Source organism: Parus major, chromosome 1, assembly GCF_001522545.3.
Source record: "Parus major isolate Abel chromosome 1, Parus_major1.1, whole genome shotgun sequence".
Lineage (NCBI taxonomy): Eukaryota > Metazoa > Chordata > Aves > Passeriformes > Paridae > Parus > Parus major.
The window spans coordinates 14,232,143-14,252,731 of record NC_031768.1 but is presented as its reverse complement, the minus strand read 5'-3'; the positions used below and the strand labels follow the sequence as shown (position 1 = coordinate 14,252,731).

The window sequence follows — 20,589 nt, the reverse complement described above, 5'->3', positions numbered from 1 at the left end:
CTTTTTTTTGTTTGCTTTTTAAACTAATACCTTTGAATTAAGACACAGTGAATGTACCTCAGTGCTGCCCCACTGAGTGCTGAGGGTGTTAAAAATTGATGGTGGAGCTTGGAGCTGTGAATATTCTCTGCACATAGCAAATGCTGGGATAAATGTGAAGCTCAGTCATTTCTGGACCTTCTTCCAGGATTTGTGCAATGATGGAGGTGGAAAAATGGTTTATTGTCAACTTTGATTTTTGACCCACTTGACAGTTCTGTGCTGGCTTTGCCAATCACTAAATAAAATGTTCTATAAAAATGGAAGGACTTCAGGCAGAAGAAGAAAGACGAAGATGGCTGATAACTGGGAAGATTTTTTGTCACCTATCTATAAACAGAATATCTACCAACTCAAATTCAATAGCTAAGAAGCTAAAGTAAATCTGGGAGAGAAAAAGGAAAGGAGATAAGAAGGAATTTAAAAGGCTGGAAAACAATGCTGTTTCCCTAAACTCATGGTAAATATATGATGGAATTAAGAAAATGCTTGAAGCTTTTACAACTTAAAGAAGATTGGCATGATCAGGATATTTTAATCAGCACAAATGGTTCCTTGACTCTGTTTGGTCTTTACGTGTGGAAACGTAAGTATTTGTCAGAGGTAAATGTAAATTTTTCAAACTAATATCTGAATGCAGAAGAAACAAGTAAATGTGTTACCATGACTTAGAGATATTAAAACTAGCTAACACTTATGACTAAATAACCTTTCAAGCAACTAAACCTGTCAAGCAGAAAATGCTGTTCGGGTGTGATGTGGAGAACCTCTTGTGTACTGAGTAAATCAATGTTATGGGTGGGATTTGGGATTTGTTGTTTGGTTTTATTCTTTTTGTTTTCCCGCTATCCGTGTCTCTTGTGACTGGCTGCATTCATCTGCTCTTCAGTGAGTGCTGTTGGGGGAGGAGATAGAGCCTGCAGTGGCTGTGCAGTAAGGGTGAAAAGACAGAATGGTAGAAAGTTATTTAAAAAGCCTTAAAATGGATTAATGTGGTCAACTTTGCAATCACCAACATGCTCCCACGTGTAATCCTTTCTTTTTTTCTTTTTTTTCTTCTTTGAGGACTTGCAAGTTGTTTCATCTGTATCAGTAACAGAATTTAATTTTGTATGTCTTTACATTACTTATATACAGAGACAAAACTGAGTAGCTTAGATAGTATGTTTTACCATGGAGCAGACTTTAAAATATTGCTGCTTGACTGAAAACAGTGTATTTAGACAAAAAGCAGAAAACCAAGTTTTCTTGGGTGGTTCTTCTGCAACAGTCACTTTCTACTTTATTTTTATTTTTAGTGTAGAACAGAATATCAGATAACTGTAGCAAAGGTTAATCTTGAATTTCAGTTATTTCCTGTTCATATAATAATTTTAATCCCGGTCAGGTAAGTGACTGTGGTATGATTTCAAGGGTTCAGAAATGCAAAGGTAAATTCATCAGAACATGAGAGTCATTGTTTGGGGTTCCTTTTTGCCTGCTGGAGCAAACATAAAAGAAGCTTGTCATGTAAAAAATTGCTCATAAAATACAAGTCATAGAGCAGGGTGTGGCAGCTGATTAAAATGTACTGCTTACTCCCTTTCCAGGATTCCAGTATACTACTATTCTTGATATTTCTCCAGAATTTTTTAGTTCCAGAAATACTGGAAGAGCTGGGAAAGAATTACGAACAGCATTCTGAGAGCTTTTGGGGGTTAAAGAGTCACATACAAATTTGGAGGACTCCATGAAAATGGAATGAAAGTAAAAATTCAGTTACATGTGTGGTAACATGAAATTAGTATCTTCTTTCCTTTTCCATCCAACATTGCATAAAATATTGAGAAATATGTTGTATATTTATATACATGAAATATGTTAGAAATATATCACATTCTGTTTTCATTCTTTAAAGAAATATAAACAAAAGCAAAGAGGGCGGGAACACAAAAGGTCTCTTTACTAACCCTAACTTAATCACCAAGATAAATTGTAATGACTGGTTTGAAATTAGAGGTGAACCCATGACTGATGAGGACAATCTCTCATGTAATTAAGCATGAGTTACTAGTTTTTTAATCTAGGCATACATTTACTACTGATTACTAGGTTGGTTAGCTTATGGTTATTTTAGTCATATAAACCGAATTACCTTTCCTTGTATCTGGCATAACTGATTCTTATAAATTCTTAGGGACTTATCTTTGAATACTTAAGACTATCTACCAGTTTCTTTCAGTGCAAATGGACAGAGCACACACTGATTTTCCCTGTATTCTTGATTGCTAAAAGTACTGTTGATATTGTGCAGCCACAAGGAGGCAGAGAGAGGAAAACTTGTAAATGTTTGTGGTATTCTTATTTCCATTCCAGATCAAACAATTGTAAACCAGAAATGTTCTCTTCTCTGCATCGTTTCCCATATATTGTTTGCTTAAAACAAGGAGTGGAGAGACGTGGGTGAAAGGGGTTCATTTTGGTGTTGCAAAATGCTAATTCTCCTCATTTGAAAGCTGCTTTATATCAAGAATTATGTTGGCTCTTGTAAAATTGATGTGACATGGTACTAATACAACATTTATTAATTTTGCCCATGTGGAATAAATACAATCTAAGGTGGTTATTTTTCAGCTCCCTTCTTCCCTCTTTTTCTTAATGTGTGCAAAATCTTGATCCTATCCTTTAAAGAATGTTCTGCAAAAGTTCTTTCTCCTCTTTTGCATTTTCGAAGTTTTTAAATTTTATCTAAAATACTAGATTGGATGTGAATTGTACTCTGGAATGGTGGCACACTTGGATGAACTTACTATCCTTTGGAACAATGCTTTGCACTAAATTAAACACCGTATAACCATTAAGTGTGAGACTTTTCCCTCAGCTTTCACCCTGATGTTTAAGGTTGAAAGCAGTAACTCACTGTGAATAAAAATAAAGATGTGGCTTTCTTCAGAAATTTCTCTGTTTGGGGACCTGACTCAGGTCACCATGGTCACTGTGATTTTAGCTCTTGCCATGTTGCAGGGTGCATGGCTCAGTGACTTAGATGGGAATCCTGGGAGGGATTGAGGCCCTGATTAGTGGTTTGAGGGCAGGTGTGTGTACCAAGGGACAGATACCAACATATCTCAGCCTCTTGTGTGGCTCATCATGCTTCCTGTAAGATATCTGTATAGTAGTGTTAAGATGTGTGTTTATTATTAGTGTTTCCCTACCTCACAGGGGTGTTGTGAGGATAAATGTATGAAAAAGCCGTTTAATATTTGATTTAAGCAAAAGCTGTGTGATGGAGCCAATCAATGGACAAATTGCTGAAGGTCATAGAGGAGCTGGAAGTTAAGTATGATGTCAGGGGGTTTCTGACCCTGTAGTAATAATTAGGTTCTGGATTTTTTACCCTCTAGCTGTGGCAGCCTAACCATGATCCCTGGGTTTGATGCGATTAACACTATGTAGTTGTGCAGAAGAAAACAGGACTTCACTTTTGAGCCCCTATCCAGAGAAACTCAGGAAGTCCCTGGCTTGTTTTACAGGGGGTATTATCCACTTAGTTAATTTAGGTGTACTTCCTCATATCTGCTACCAAATTGTCTGTCAGTTCTGGTTCCAATGTAGGTTAGTCCAACTTGGTATGTCTGCTGTGCCTCTTTACCATACTTTCCAGTGAATGCACTGGGCTCCTCAGCTAGTAAAAGACTTCTCTGTGGCACTCTGATTAAAAAGTGAAAAAGTAGGTTATGGAGAGGATGTTTACTCAGGCACTCATTGTTTACCTGCTTTCTGTAAAGTGGTTGAGGGAAAGAAGGTTCCTCAGAAATTGTTGAATGCTCAGTATATGTCAATTATCTCTCCCTTTTCCTTCTCTCAGTGTCACAGTGGATGCTGTTAAAATGTTTGAATTAAGGCTTGGTGAAAAGGCCTATTTAAGGCACTGTCTTGGACTACCCATGCAGGAACTTCTGTCTGTTCATAAGCTATCCCTCCTTTTTCATATTTTTTTTGAAAGAAGTGGGGTAGCTAACAAAGTTGATGTTGAATTTTTCATAATTGAGTATTATAGCTGAAGTGTTCATTGGGATGAGTGAGAAGGTCTTACAGCCATTTTGCAGGCACCATTCCAAGCACTGGTTAGCAGGTTGAAAGTTGTGTTTGCAGCATTGCCTACTGAAGGATCCAAATATTTTAAAACTCAATTTAGTGTTCAAAGCAAAACGGACATACTGATCATACTAAGGCAATTTGTAATTCTGGGGCTTTTTGTAAGGCATTGTTATATTTGTAGTTGAAGAAGTGTATTAAATAAACTGTGGGGAGTATTTATGGACATATCTGTGGTAAACAGTTTTCTATTGCTAATTAGGGCCAAAATGTTTTGGGATGTTCCTGAAGTATGTAAAAAAGCACTTCCTTATGCAGAGACAAATTCCTCATGGCATGCATTAAAAGTCCACAAATCTTAAAGAAAGCAAAAAGAAAAGAGGGATTCTTTAAGAGATATGCAAGTTTTGTTTGGATGGTGATGGTTTGTAAAACACTTTAAAAATTCTTTCCCATGATGTCTTTTTCTTAGGGTATGTACATTAAGTCAACATATGATGGTCTTCATGTAATTACTGGAACAACAGAAAATGTAAGTATTGTTGATACTGTATGTTCAGGCCTGGAAGCCTTTCTGACCTTACCTGTGGTTAATGCTTTCCCTTTGCTATAAACTACATTTTGCTTGCAAACTTGTGCTGGTTGGCTGTTAAGGATCAATGGCATGTTGGACAGCAGAGATGCTTGTGCTTGTTTACCTCAGAATTGAAAGAGTTGTTCCCAGTTAAGGATCAAGAGAATCGGTCTTGATTTGTTCTTGCAAGACATCTAAAATGCTCTAGTTGATCAAGACAGGAAGCAGCTGTCTTGGATTTACTTTGCTCTGTGAATAAAAGATAAATGTCTATATTATATTTAGGCTGTTATGCTGAAGTTTGCTGCAGTATTAGACAAACAGCTTTTATATTTTCCATCTATCAAGCTTCATTTTTTAATAAATGAGTGCATGGAAATGGACATCCCTTCACATTGACAAATAACCATGTATTTCTGCATGAACTTCTGAGTAATGCCTATGGAAAGGAACACTTATTACCAGTGTACTCATTCTCACTGAAGGCATTAAAGAGCAAGTGAAACATAACAAACTACTTTTCAAAAGCCTTTGAAATACAACCTCCTTCTCTTTTACACTGTATTTAGTGAACTGGCTGTCTTTTAGGAGCTGAGAAAAATTATAATTTTGGGGGAAGAGGCTTCTATCCATGGTCTTCAATTAGTGTGAAACAATCAATAAACAACACTGAACTGTTCCATAATGGTTTAGGTAATTCCTTTCAAAAATTTTGATGGCATTTTCTTAAAATGAAGCTGTCAGAAATGTTTGTTTTATCATGCTACTGTGTCATTCTGTGGGAAGTGCAAACTACCTAAATGACATTTGCAGCTGCTGCATATGATCTGCCGTGAGGTTCTGTTAACATCTCAATGAAATAGGAATATTATTTTCATCCTTTCATAGGAGCTGCAATCTGATAGCCTTTTTCTTTTCTGTTTTCTGCTGTGGGCAGAATATCCACGGGTCATAACCAATAGATAATACCTGTTATGGAATTGTGTGAATGCCACATGTCTTGGAATAAAAAAAAAAATGTAAGGAATCTCAAGGAAAATAAAATTCTAGAGAGTCAGACCTACAGCTACAGACATCATTAGTGAAATTAGCAAAACTAAACAAACCAAACAGAACTACAGTTGAGCTTAATCTAGAAAATATATGAAATAAAGAGAACAATTTTTACAGTTGAATCTCTCAAATTAAAGTAGGAACAAATTCTTTCCATAACTTGCTAATGGATTTAATTTCCCAAGGGCAAAGATAAAAATAAAATCCTAATGCATTCCCTCAAAACTCTTATCTTTTGTGATTCATGAATATAATTTAAAGCTATGTCAGGAAACTTCAGTCATGAGGACTCTTTTGCTGTTGTTACTGACTCTTTCACTCACTGTGACACCCTGGAGGTGCTCACGAGCAGACCAGGACACTGCGCTCTGTAGTCAAGGGAAAAAGCTGCTGTGTGTTAAAGCAATTTTGAGAATGGGTAGTGCTTTAGATAAAGAAGTGTGTCTCCTGCTTTTTAGAACACAATTTCTAGCTGCTTTCTTTTTAACACACAAACACAGACACACTGAGTTCTGATTTTGGTAGATGGGACGAGAAACATCTAAGCAGTATGGCCAGAATAACATCACAGTGGTGCACATGTGATCTGACCTGCTGTCCTTAACATGTTTACTCTTTGCAGTACAATTTAACTTATTGGAAACAAGAATCCAAATTTTCTTGCATTTGAAGAAAATTTTGTGTCCTTTAAATTTCCAAGTTTTCTCTTCCAAGTGAGACAGTGACAGAATTACCTGTCTTGAAAGATCCTGGAGAAGAACATGTGTATGTATTAAACACAGTATCATGGTAGTGCTCTCCACATTAGTGTAAGAGAGTAGTTTTGTAATAACAGTTCTGCTTTTTCTGTCTGGCCTTTCAGGTGTTTGATGTCTCTCGCTGCAAAGCCCGTTAGAGTTTGGATCTCGCTGTTCAGCATTAGGAGTCATCTCCCCCAGCACATTAGCCATGCCAAATCAAAGCAGCTGAGCTCTGAAGCTTGGACTGAGAGAAAGCAGGGTTCCTCACAGGTCTCTGCCCTGTAAGGGCTTCTCTCTGGTGGCCCTGTAGCATTAAAGCAAGCTGAGCTTTCCAGTTTGTGGCTTCTGTCTTTTGTTTGGAAGTTACAATCTAAAGGGTCATTTGGTCCAACAGAAGATTTTACGTTTCTTGTTGAGTAGCCCATCCAGACCATGTTGGAGAGATTCTTTTAATTCACAAACCAAATATGTCCTTCAAATAAGACCATTTTTTCCTTTGGTTTTCCAATAAAAAAGAACATTTTCCTAAAGTAATGGCATGCAGTGCATCTCCAGCAGGAATGTGGCTTTGAAGGGATTGCTTTCTGTGTCGTCACTTAACATCATCTGGTTGCTTTTGCATGGTGCCCTTAGATCACAGGGAAGAGAGGTTTTCAGAAGAAATAGTACCAAAATCTCCACTGTGGGCATGCAGCAGTTGTGCTCCAGGGGCTCTAAATTGGGCTTTCAGAGAGTGTGAGTATTCCAGGGGAATAGGAAAAAGACAACATTTAGCCTGAAGGACAAAACTAAATCTATCCTAAAGAATAAATCTAAGCAGATTCTGAGTAGCTTTTAGTTACTGATGTATGAGCCTCAGTGACAGGTGCTTCCATCTCTTCAGCTCCCTGTAGAATTACCAGCTGATGAAGATACAGCTGTGGTGTAGTACACTGTTCCTCCTAGTAGGACTTCTTGAGGGGATTGTGTGCTTAATGATCAGCATATACATTTAAAAAACACCTTATTGATTCTCCTCTGTTTTCCTTAGATGGCCATGATAAAAAATACTATTTTACAGCAAGGTCTGTTTTTCACTGGAGAGGAAGTTACAGGAGTTACAGGAACAGGAGTTACAACCACTTCTTAACACCAGAGCCTTGACATATATTTATAAATTATTTTTACCTCACTTTTTATTTGAGGCATAATAGCAATGAGGCATTTTTTAACATAGACTTTTCCAGTTTGAAGATTCTTCGACCATGTTTTAATGGCTTGGCAAATTTGACCTGTTTTGTCAAGATTTAAGTTGCAAATGCTGAAGACACTGTAAAGCAAAGGATGTATCTTAATACAGTCCTGAGGAGTTCAAGGGTAATGACACGGAATTCACTTGCATTTGCATTTTAAAAGTCTTAACTACATATGAGCTAAAAGAGCTGTGTTACATAGGAGGATTATAAAGATTTTAGAGGTATGAATGAGTAAGTGTGAGTAGTGAAATGGCAGACAGAAGACAGATCATTAGGACATAATCACCAGTGTTAAAATTTTTCCCCAAGTCATTTGGCCAATGCCTTTATTGCTTAAATAGCACCAATATTTTGAGGCTGGTGTTCTTTATATAAGTAAAATGTCATTCTTACCAGCCCAGATTGATTCAGGATGTTCTGTGCAATGTCTGCTAGGACTGAGTCATGAGTTCTTTCAGCCTCTCATGTCTCTTGGATATCTTTCATTTGTACGCTGCCCTTAACTAAGGCCATTAATTAATTGTAGTTGAACTAGAAAGTCATGGCTTAGTTGTGGGATGTGTGTTTTGAATGGGCATATAAGTACATAGATTATTACAAAAAAATCCACATTTCAGGCCTGAAGCATTTTCTTCAGATGACCTGTTATCTCACCTGAAAATTAAACTAATTTCATTCTTTAACATAAAATTTGTAGCAGATTTTTTTTTTGGTGTGTTGTTTTTTGAGTTTTTTTGTTTGTTTTGTTTTTGGGGGTTTTTTTTTGGAAATCTGCTCCTGAGCAACTATGTTTCCTTTGGGTTCTTTTTTCAAACTGTCAGTCTCACCTTCTACTGTTCAGACAATTAACTGCCTTCTGGCAGCTACAGTATTGTGAGAAAAATAAAGGTGTGACTCTGAAAATCTGAAGGAATTTATTTTCCTTTAAACATATAGGTATTTCTCTCAGAAAGCAGTTGTTCTACTGTAAAGAGAAAAGAAAGGAAAATTTTTGGGGCTTTCACTTTATGGAAGAGGCTTTTTTGTTGTGGTTTTTATTTTTATTTTGGTTTTTTTTGTTGTTACCGAGATTTCTTTTTGAGGCAAAAGCAAAGTACAAAACTAGTTTGCTTTTTTGAAAGTGTGATCACTGTAGGATTTTGATGATAGTTTCATTTCTTTCACCCTAATAATGTTCTAAAACCAAAGTTACTATTAACTCACTTGCTCTTCCTAGGTTGTACCTAACCCAGTCTTCTTGTCTTGTGTACTCTTTGCAGAACAGTAATTTACTAAAGCTCTCTGCAACATATTGAAATGTTCTGGAATAAAAAGACAATTTTATGAAATTTGTTTATGAAGAATTGCCAGTTAGTCTTGGTAGGTTCAAAAGTCAGCCAGATATTGGCTTTCAAGACTTAAGAGATGTCCAGCAGATTAAAGCATCCTTTTGTCAGGATGAAATTCCAAAGAAATCCTTAGGACTCAGTTATATATATTCATACCTTTCTTAACATGTGATTTTATTGTGTAGAATAGTGCATATCATTTTTCTCCAACAAGAAAAACTGATTTATTAAATATTTCTTTAATTCTTTATTTCACAGTAGGATGTCTATCAATCTAACCTGATTTCCATAGCTTAGCAATCATACTGCTGAAAGAGAGATGATGGCTGGTAAGACCTGTATTCTTGATCATCTCTTTTATTTTAAATTCAGTCACCTGCAGATCGGTGCAAGAAAATCCATGCTGGGGATGAAGTGATTCAAGTTAACCACCAAACTGTGGTATGTATAACTATGTTCTGTGTCAATTGGAGATAGAGGTGTCGGGGCACATTAGCATGTGTAGAGAAGAATTGTGTAGAAAAATGTGTTTTTATAACTCATTATTTCTTCTAACATCTAAATTTTCCTTTTCTCTTTTGAAACCACATAGTTTTGAAGTCTTAAGCTAAAACCTGATCATCTGAGTATTACAGGAGATACCAAATTAGGCTAAATATCTGTACTTGAAAGGCTTGAACGATCTGTTAGGCTGTTTTCTGCTTGCCTATGCACTGCTAATAAACAGTTGGTTTAAGTGTAATGGAAATTTTGTGTTGAAGGTATGCAGGGAGTTGGAAATATTTTGCCCATGTGGGTTTAAGATCAAGAATGCTTCCTGGGAGCTGGAAAACTTACTACTTTCTAAATGTACCAGGAAGTGTAGAGTGTTGTTTTCAAGAAGACAAGCATGAGAACTTCCCACATGGGCATCTAGGGTGATTGACTTAAGTTAAAGACATGTTTTAAACTTGGAAACTTAAACAAACCTTTCAGATATGATAGTCAAGAAAACTAATACCATGCAAATTGCTCTTTGTTGGAACAGATACTTATTAGTACCTGGTGCTTTTATTTAGGATTAGTGAACTGTTAAAATTAATTTACCTTTTCTAAGGTATAGCTTTGTAAGAGAAAAGGCAGGCTTAAAATATAGAAAGCAGCTACTCTTTTCCCAAAGTATGTAGTTTCTTGAGATTAACGAAGGTCAATATATGGTATTAGTGCAGCAGCCATTTGTTAAAAGTTGTGTTTTGTCATTCCACACGGGGCTTCACTTCCAGCTTTAGGCCATTGTACATCATATCAGCTCCCCTGCACATATTAGGGCAATATTTCACTATACCCTCCAGTTCAGTTCGAAATCAAATATTCTGTCCATATGTAGAACTTAACAGATGAGAAGCTGTCGTTTGAGCTATGCAATGTAATTGAATAAATTGATAAATTTGGCAAGTCAGGATGACTTTTGATACTGGCTTGGCCATACAGCTTCTTTATAAGTGTTTATAAGGACTATAAGTAATCCCATGATTACTTTTCATGTACAGTTGATGACTAATTTCTCTGTTTTCCTGCACAAAGGGAGCTTATGACATCAATTTAATTTGAAAAATGTTTTAGAACATTATTATTTTGGCTATTAAAATGTACAGACATCTGAAGAAGCACATAATTAAACATTCAGTGCTAGCTATCTATTTTTCCCAAAAAATTTGATGCTGCTGTGAAGTTGCCTTGTCAACTGGAAAATTTACAGTTGGCTAGGTATCTATTCTAGTTTTCTTAGCACATCTACAGGCCATTTATTTGATGGAAAGATCAAATTTTTAACCCTAACACTAAAAGTAATATTTTAACTAGCCTTAAGATGAGCTTTCTTACCTACCTGGATGGAATGTTTAATGTAGGATTTGGGTGTCTCGTATTTTGCATAAGTGAAGTATTTTCAGAGGCAGAGAAAAAAGTAATTGTATTTCTAGGGAAAAGGCCCATAGAGAGCTTAGACGAACTTTTAAATGGTAATAAGAGTTATTTAGTAATTGACTAAACCACACATTTACTTACGCTTTGCTTTGTTGTATCAACAATACAATTGAAATAGTTGTTACCATTGATATTGTATACAATGTATACAAGTAATTCTCTCCTGTTCTAGTGTTGATTTTCCACAGTGGAAGTCAACTAGGATTTTCTCAGAAATGTGGTAGTACCTCCCATGTTATCTTTGCAAAAGTACACTGAACCAGGATTCAACAAGAGTCTAAGTAAATCCTTTTGTACTCCAGCCCTTGTCATGAGGAATTTACTTTCCAATTCTAGGAATCCGTTTTTCTGGGAAGAGGTGTTATTCCTTACAGTGACTCTTGCTTAGGAGATAAATAATTCTGAAGATACTACGTTTTGGTTTTACTGTTCATTGATATTTTTCCACACTTGATATACTGCTCACCAGCTGCAAATACAGGACAACTTGGTCCCTGTAACTTATCATACCTATCATATCTAACTCTTCACTAGTATTGATCATGGAAATAACTCAGTAAAATTTTTAAATACCTAGTTCTAAAGCTGTAGGGAAGTCTACAGCTTTACAAGTGTTGATTTACTAGTGGGTTTTTTAATTTTTTTTTCAGTTATTTCAGTGTATTCTTCCGTCAAATTGAAGTTAATGTCATGCTTTTCTACTTTCCATTTCAAAGAGTAAATACAAATATGAGGAAGAAAAGTTCCATACAATTAAAAATCCAACATGTTAGATAATACTTTCTACAAGAATCACATTGTAATAACTATGAAAAAGCTACTTTTTCTGAAAGCCCACTGGCTTTCAAATAAGCAGCATGACGAAGTAGGAGAATGGTTAAGGGATTTATACTGATTTTCATTATGCATGTCCTAATACTGGGTGTCAAATAGTTTTAATTTGTCTATTGACATCCTTTTCTTGTAGTCATGCTTAATCTTTGTAGTTTTTCATTTGGCAGTGAAATCAAAGAATTTCGAGTGATTATTTTGATTGTTTGCTATTTGATAGAAAACACGCATAACAGAATTATCCCACTTGTTGCTGGCTGGATGTTTGGACTGTTTGAATCTTCTAAATTAAAAAAAAAGAAATTGATTAGGTCTAAAGTCAGTGAAAAGTTAATGTTCAGAAAATTGTCCTTTAAATAGTGGTTTCTTGAGGTTAAATAGCTATGTGAATCTTCTGTGTCAGTTTTGCCTTACAGGACAGATCTATTCTTCAGTAGCTCTGTAACTAAGGGTCATAAGTCCCTCCAGCATGAGAAAACCATGGACTTGTTGAGCCAAGCCCAGAGGAGATCATAAAGATGATCCAGGGCTGGAATGCCTCTCCTATGAGAACAGACAGGGAGTTGGGATTGTTCGGCCTAGAGAAGAAAAGGCTTTGGGGAGGTTTTGTAGCATCTTCCAGTAACTAAAGGGGCTGTAAGAGAGCTACAGAGGGACTTTTTATGAGGGCCTTTATTGATAGGCCAAGGGGAATAACTTTGAATTGAAAGAGAACAAGTTTAGATTAGGTGCTAGGAAGAAATTCCTTGCTAGGAGGCTTGTAAAGGACTGGAAAAAGTTACCCAGAGAAGCTGTAGATGCCCCATTCCTGGAAATGTTCAAGGCCAGTTTGGACAGGGCTTTGTGGGGATGTCTCTTGCCTGTGGCAGGGGGTTTGATGCTAGATGATCTTTAAGGTCCCTTCCAACCCAAACAATTCTGTGATTCTATGACTCCTCTATTAAGATTCAGAGAATTTATACAATGTATTCTCCTAAACTTCCCTGCAAGTTTTATCCTTAATCTTCTCTAAAAGCCTGTGTGTCTAAAATATTTCCAGTGTGAACAAACAAGCAAAACCAGAATATCCTCCTTCAGATATTTCAGAATTTGCACTGTACTGCAGTACTCAGGTTTCTGCCCATATATAATTCTAGAGCCTGTTTTGGCTCAAGATAGTGTTGTTTTTTTTTTAACCAACTGAAAGTGCACGGCACAGTATTATTACTTAAATGAATTAATACTCTCCACAGTACTCTTTCTGTTTGCATCAGTCATAAAACAGTAGAAAAAATACTCCAAGCAGAAAAAAGGGATGTACAAACTCAGGATGGTATGGGATTCTTGCTTAACAATCTGTTCTTGTGTAATAGTTTCTTTATTTTGGAAGGGTATTTGGCATATTGCATATACTTTGAATACAAGTATGATGTGACTTCTGCACGTTTGATATGACGTGATAGACTAGTGGATTCCCAAAATTTTTGTTTGTTGGCTAAAATTCATCAGAACTTACATAAATATTGATGATGGGAAAAAATAGGTGACTATGGTCAATTATCAATTGATGTTGCATGTAGAAGCTGGTAGGTTTAATGTATTTAACACCTATAAGTTGCAGTTGTTTCTTCTGGCATCTTGTAGTAGATACACTCAGCTTTTATACAGCAGATTTCTCTCCTTTGTGCCAAACCAAGTCCACATAATTGACTTACAGGAACTCTTTTTATATTTACATTACAAAAACTTAGAGGAGATTTTTCTAAAATTCCTCTGAAACACAACAGATATATTTACAAGATCATACCTTGCTTTGTTAGAAGGGTATACACTTAAGTGTATGATGCTTTTCTAGATACTAATCCTAATTTAAATCTTTGTTTAGGAAAATGAAACAGATTTTCAACTTTTACTGTACAATTAGTGAGGGAGTTCAACTTCCACAGAATGTCTCAGTATTTGTTGGAAGATGGTAAACTCCAGTTAATAGGAAATACTGAACTTGGGGTGCATGTGAATCTCTGGAGTGTATGCATCCAAAATGGAGTTTGCAGTAGATGGCTTCTTATTTGGGGGGGATACCAAACAAAACAAAACACCTCTAAGTAGAAAAATGAAGTTGCAAATACTTACTTGGTTTTTCTGCACTGTTTCAGATCCAGCTAGGCTTTTGTGAATACAGGTATTTCATTTAAAGCCTTGTTAACTTGGCTTTTAATGGGGCAGTATTTCTAAAGAGGCTTAGCAGGGAAGTGAGCTGGAATAGTACAAGGGAGGGGCCAGCTGAGTCAGTCCAAGCTTTTAATATAAGATGTTTCACACCTTATACTACTTCCATTAAAAATATCTTTATTTAAAACAGTATTTTTATTTTCTTATGATGCTTGACTTGAACAAAAAAACAGCCCAGCAAATCATAAAAGTTCAAGGGAAATAAGCTTTTTATTCAGTTTCCTTCTATTGCTGTCATGCATGTGCTCTTATGGAGGAGGAGATAGAGGAACAGCTCTCAAATCATGCTTTTAATCCTTTCTGAATCCTTGGGTTTTCTCTGTTTGGAAAAGTTTGGTAAATGTTAACACAAATACTTAGTTTTAAAAGCTTTTTAGGGCTTTTTAGGGCTATCCAGAAATGTTAATGGAAGTCTTTATGGAAGTAACCTAGTTCTGTAGGGCTCTGTCCTAAACTCTTTGTAGTTTGCCAGGATAAGGGGTCCACACTTTTTGTCAGTTTTGGTCTGCAGTCCCTATCCTGTTTTTCCAATCTCCATAAGTATTGTGTAGTACTCAGAAATTACAAACTAAATTATCATGGTCCCTTCAAAAGAAGAAGTACTTTTGTCTATTCCCTTTTACCATGGAATTTGTGTTGAGACTATAAGGTGTTACTTGTGTTATCTTTTTTACGTAGATACGCAGTTACCCACAAGTATATTATTTTATATTGCATATGCCAGGGAAGTGTGGTATTGCAGAAACGAAATGTGTGAGAAAACATGATTTTTCATTTCTCCATGGGAACAAACGCTGGATGCTCTTGTCCATGGAATCTCTTTCCAGTAGATCCCTGGGGGTTGTTTGGGGTTGATGTGTGGAACACACACCGCTTTGGTGAGCACAAGCTCATTCTTACATAAATAGGTTGGTGTGCCATTGTGGGCATCCAGTTGCACTTCTATCTCTGGCAGGACAGAACAGCCAACAAACGAGTCACATCTGTGTTAGACCAGTATAAGCTTTGGCCAGCCCATGCTGCTTCACATTTCTGCCAAACTTTAAATAGTTTTCCTCATTAAATTTTCACACTTAAGCACACCTCTGTCATGTTTCAGTGGAATTTTGTTGCAGCAAAAGGCCACTGCTGTCATTCAATAGCTACCTGCCTCCTAGATGATAACAGAACTAAACTATGTCAGTTTTTCTACCTTAATTTAAAGTCAACCCGCTTGTCTTAGCTGAAAGCATTAAACGTGGTTGACTGTGCCCAAGAATGGAAAGTAAACACTGTCAGTGTCATTCGTAAATCACAAATGGTTATGGAAACTGCTCCTTACTGCCTCTGGCTTTGTGAGCGGCACATTTGGTCCCGTATGTCACTGGCATCCCACATGCAGTGTGCTCTTGGTTCTGTGCTCCAGAGCACCTGGTCCCCACCCTCTGCTCAGTTCAGTGCACTAGGATATGTGCTGGGCATAGTAAACCTCATCTGTGGGATTGCTTTGGAAACGATGGAGCTGTGAACAGTCAAACACTGAAAGGCTGAAGTTGTACAAGGCCTTTCAGGAAGTTCTTTCAAGAAGCTGGTGCAACAAGAGGTGCTTATCATCTTGTGTGCCTGGGACGTGGCTTCAGTACCCATACAGTATTTCTAGAAGTATTCTTTGCTGGCTGATTGTGGTCTTGCTCACCAAATGCCATTTGCTATGTCCTACAGCTTACTCAAAACCAGATTTTTTTTATTCTGTCCTGGCTGTTCCCCAGAATGGACAGCTCTACTGCTCTTGAGCCTTGGTGCTTTACTTGTGTGATTATATGAACATTCAGCAGACAACAGTCATACTGAGTTTAAATTATTTTTCTGTGGGGGAGAAAAGTTCTTTTGTAATTGAAGACAGACTGTTTTGTACAGCTGTTGTTTGGGAATACACACCTGGGCTGACTTTTAGGCACCAAAGCATCTTTTGAAAACAGTGTAATTGCGGTGAGAAATCCTCTACAAACACCAGGAGACTTTTTCTGTGTCACTGGTGGGCCTTCATAGTGTCACCACTGGCAGTAGCCACATTTCTGGGTCCATTTCCAAGTAGTATTTTTATACAAGCTATACTTAGGACTATACTCCTGAGGATTGCTAAAAGCTGCTGCAGTATTCTGTGGAGTATTTTTTGCGACCTAATTGATAAATTCATCTTTCTGCACTGAACACACTGAAAGATGATGTATTTTAATGGTTTTATTTTTTAGAGGTTTTTTTCTTTTTTGCTTTTTCCCACCACACGGTAGCGTTTCCATAGAAAAAAAAAATCCTCTAAGTGGTGCTGTAAATGGTATTAGTATTTTCAACATAAATATTGAAATGTGCTGCCGAAATGTTTTTGCATGTATTCCTGATAAAAATTATTTTCATATTCTCAGTAGTTGCTACTGGCTACAAATCATGGTACAATTTGTATTTGTAGGCAGTTTAAATTAAAATTTTAACAGTATGTTCTCTGTAGTGAGAATACTGTAAATTCTTCAGTTAAGATGGTAATTTCAGAATATCTAATTAGAGTATTTTTTTTACGCCAGCTAGGAGATATTAAGTAGAATTAGAGTTTTTTATTGTTAACTTTTTTGATGCCTGTAGAGCAGAATACAGATTATATTACTCCTTTTGTCTCATAAGAACAGGTTAAAAAGGATTACTGTTAGTGTATGTTCAGGTATGTGTATTTGGAAAGGAAAGCAAGTAATATACTGCTGCTTATAATTTCCTTTTAACTGAGGTTACTGAAAACTGAAGTACACTCTAGAAAGGATCATGAAAGCTTAAGAGGAATGTCTTCAATGTTGTGCGTATAAGCACAACTGACATTTCAATTGTGCACAGCCTGGACCTCATATGATTTAGGATGGAATAATTTTGAATACTTCTGTGCTTTGTGCAGGTAGCAGCTGTGGTTATGACACAGCTCATCTTCGGCTTCCAGCCTGATGTTCTGTTGCGTAATTCTGATGAAATTAGGAGATAACTCTGAGGAAGTGCAAGACAGTGATAGTTGTTGTAAAAATAGATCAAAACAGTAATAAAAGCAAATTCATGCTCTGTCACATGGGAGGAAAAATTAAAGCAAGGGAAATTCTATTATTTGAATAGATATATTCTGAATATGTAAATTTTTATTTAAAAAAACTCAGTACTGGATTAAAACAACTCAGTTGCTTGAACAGACTACAAAGTCTATGGCTGCTTATTTTAATAGAAGTAAAATGGAAAAAAGAAAAAGAAAAGCTCTGTCATGAGTCAATAATTATTGCCTTTTAATGACAATTTCTTTTATCTCCATATCTCTGTCCTTCCTTTAGCAAAGTGATGCTGCATAAGTTTCCAGCTCACTTACAGGCTTTTTTTGGATTTGAATTTTTTTTCAGTTTGCTTGGTCATTAGTGACCTTAAGGATTTTTTTTTCCAATTTCTTTGTACACATCTTAATTTTTTTTCACTATGTGAATTTAGTCTCAAGAAACATCTGCTTCAAGGGTAGCAGCACAGTTTAGCTGCAGGGCAGCTGGGGATCTCAAGTAGTTTATTTATACACTGAAAAGCTGGGGAGTGTCAAAGACTGGAATTACTGACTCACTGGAATCATTCTCAAATATTAAGTTTTGATAATGTAAATCTAATCTGAAAAGAATTATATATGTGTATGCATGTATATTTATATATATTTATTGTTTTAGTTCCAGGACAAGCACTTAGGGAATTTAAATATGTGACTGTGAAATACACACACACATAAGTCAAATTCCAATTGTGAGATGAAGCACAGGGCCACACGAACAAGTTCCTGTAAGGCAAATGTGGCTGGGGGTTAATACTGCAGGTTCACTCCTGAGAAGCACATTCCTAATGCCACATGAAATGTAGAGAAATTGGCTATTCCTCTGCCCTGAGGAAGGGGAAAGCTATCCACATCCATACTGCAGCTTAGTCTGTGAGAAACCAGGGTGTGAGCCAGTCTGCCTAAATCCTGCCTGAGCCTCCAGCTTGTGCCACCGGCTCTCTGTGCCTGCTTAGATATTTATCATCAGTTGAGTTTTCTTAGCGCTCACCCAAGGCCACCCAAGGATGCTGAAATGTCTCTTCTTAGGCTGGGGAGATAGTGCCCTTTGCTAGAAGCCCTGCTGAAATGAATAGGCACCCAGGCTCTCCATGTATTCCCTGGAAGCTTTTGAAAACGAGGCCAAGGAAGGACTCTGATGGCAGCACCTTTGTTCATATGAACTTAATTTTGTGTCCTTGCTGAAGAAAGAGCCTGCTCATCACAATGGGGCTCTCAGACCCTATTCTCTGCAGTGTGTGTTTGTATTGCCTTTATATTACACAAAAAGTGGTCTCTGGGAATTGGAACCAAAACCCTTATTTCCCTATCCCAGTGCAAGGACCTAATGGTTTCTTGCCTGTTGTATGATGGGGGTTTGTGTTTGTGTAGTCCCATCAGCACAGTGCTTTGCCCCCATGGAAGTTATGCATATCTTGCTGCTTGAGACACCTTTGTAGTATTTGAAAGACTGAGTTTAGTCCCTCTGAGGATAAATAATGCTGAGATCCATGTTTGGAAACTAGATGGAGGGTTGAGTGGAAACCTCCCAAATTGCCAGTAGCTGTATTTTCTGGTTGTCTGTACGCCTGGTTGAGGAGACAGATGCCTTATAATTACCACACTACAGACTGCCAGGTACTGCAGGTGCCCAAGTGAAGGAAAATGCTTCAAATTTCAGAGATACACCAAATCTGAACTGGAACCAACCCCATTTTTTTAGAGCCATACCCTAAAATATGGAAATGAGACCCTTCTTCCTCAGAAATTGTACCCAGTAACTGACCTGTATGTCAGTAAGATATATAATCAAACCCATCAAGTTGGAGTCTTTGCTCTTCCAACAAATATGCTCCTTTATTTGTTCTAGGATGTTGTGCTGGCAATGACTCAAAAGCAAAAAAATGGGGTAGCTCTGAGCTGAAGGTTGATTGTATCAATACAAAATGAAAGGTAAACATTGCTATTAAACAGTTTTCAGGCTTCAGTATAGAACTGGTTCTCTGTTCCTGGAGAAATCAAGTTTGAGTTCCCCCATGGATAATACAGATGCCTCCTATACTGGGGTGCTCTGTAGTCATGTTACTAATATTGTCAAGTCTGTTGAATTATGGTGGTACTTTGCTGTGCTTAGTAGAAGTTAAGCTCTGGGTCAGATACATGTTCTGACAAGGAAATGTGTTTAGAGCAGCTTAATGAAAGGCAGTGATTTCTGCACTTAACTCTCGATTTGGATCCTAATTTAGTTTATTCTTGGGAAAGTCTCTTAATTTTGATCTTTCATGTACATAGCCAAAAATTAATTTAAAAAACACTTATTTCATGGTTTGGTGGTAGTAAGCAAAAGTTCTAGTGAAATATCAGGAATTATTTAAGTAAAAGATATGATTATTTTTTTCAGTGTACTTTACATACAAACTGTGTTGTTGTGACTTTGGGCAGTGATACAGTGCAGTGTGAACAGTGACATTCTAAGGACGCACAGAACGGATTTTTAACATTGAATTAAAATTGCATTGATTTAAATAATACAGCCAAGATACTCCTTAATTAGAATTGCAGCCTATGCAATCACAGTATTATTAACCTCTCCTCTTTGGGAGAAAACCATTATGCAAGTGTGGGTGGTATTATCATCCTAGCTTAAGAACCTGGATAAATCCCTGAAAGGCTTCTGCTGCTCTCCTGACACTGCTTCCTTTATTGCATAGAGATAGAGATTTCATCTCTGTGCTAGCCCATGCTGTAAACATCCTTTTGTGGTTTCCTCACCAGTTGTCTCCTGTTTCTGGAGACAGAAGACCTATGGCTTCCCATTAATTTTTTTGCCTTTTCAGGCATCTGCAGCAGGGGGAAGGGAAGAAGATATTTGCTGCTAACATTTGTTTCATGGGGCTAGCAGCTGACCATCCTCGTTTCTGGCCACTGTTCATGGAAATCAGTCCGTTAATTTAGCAGCATGACGCTGTTAAATTTCTTGTCAGATTCTGAGTTACTTAACAACATGCTATGTTTGATAGTTATTTGAAGTACAGTGTTGGGGTTTTCTGTCTTATGTACTTTTTTTTTTCATGAAATGCAAAATGGTGTTCAATGTGAAAGTTCTTTAAAAAACCCATTTCTTAAGGTGAATATACTTTCCCTCCTAGAAATTGTTCAGTTTTTTTTAGCTGAAAAATGAGTAAGAGTTTGAAGCCTGAAATGTTGATAAGTCAAAGTGCTCTGGGTGCATGCAACTAATTACAGGCAACATTGAAAGAAAAAGAATTTTGGTTATCTTCCCAGTCCAACAACTTTTAAAATTAGACACTAGAGTGGGTTTTGCATATTCGCGTAGTTAGAAAATAGGAAATGGCTTAGGAGATTTTATTTAGCAGCAAGGTGTTATTTTTCCTTCAAAAGCGTAAAGATATTACTACTTTAAGCTTTTTAAAATCTGCAAGTCAGGAATAATTAAAGTAATGGA

The 20,589-nt window shown here is 36.8% G+C and overlaps 1 protein-coding gene across 7 annotated transcripts in view; it reads left to right on the top strand.

Moving 5' to 3' along the window:
* The window catches only part of CNKSR2 (connector enhancer of kinase suppressor of Ras 2), a 205,760-nt gene that overhangs the window by 85,725 nt on the left and 99,446 nt on the right, over positions 1-20,589 (top strand). For 5 of the 7 annotated variants that reach the window (XM_019006570.2, XM_015625115.3, XM_015625098.3 and 2 more), the window contains exons 7-8: positions 4,589-4,648; positions 9,419-9,487. The exons of 1 other annotated variant lie outside the window; for it this stretch is intronic. In XM_019006570.2, the coding sequence (XP_018862115.1) occupies positions 4,589-4,648; positions 9,419-9,487 (129 nt within the window). The remainder of the gene's footprint in view (positions 1-4,588; positions 4,649-9,418; positions 9,488-20,589) is intronic. One more of the 7 variants, XM_015625089.3, reaches the window with a different exon arrangement.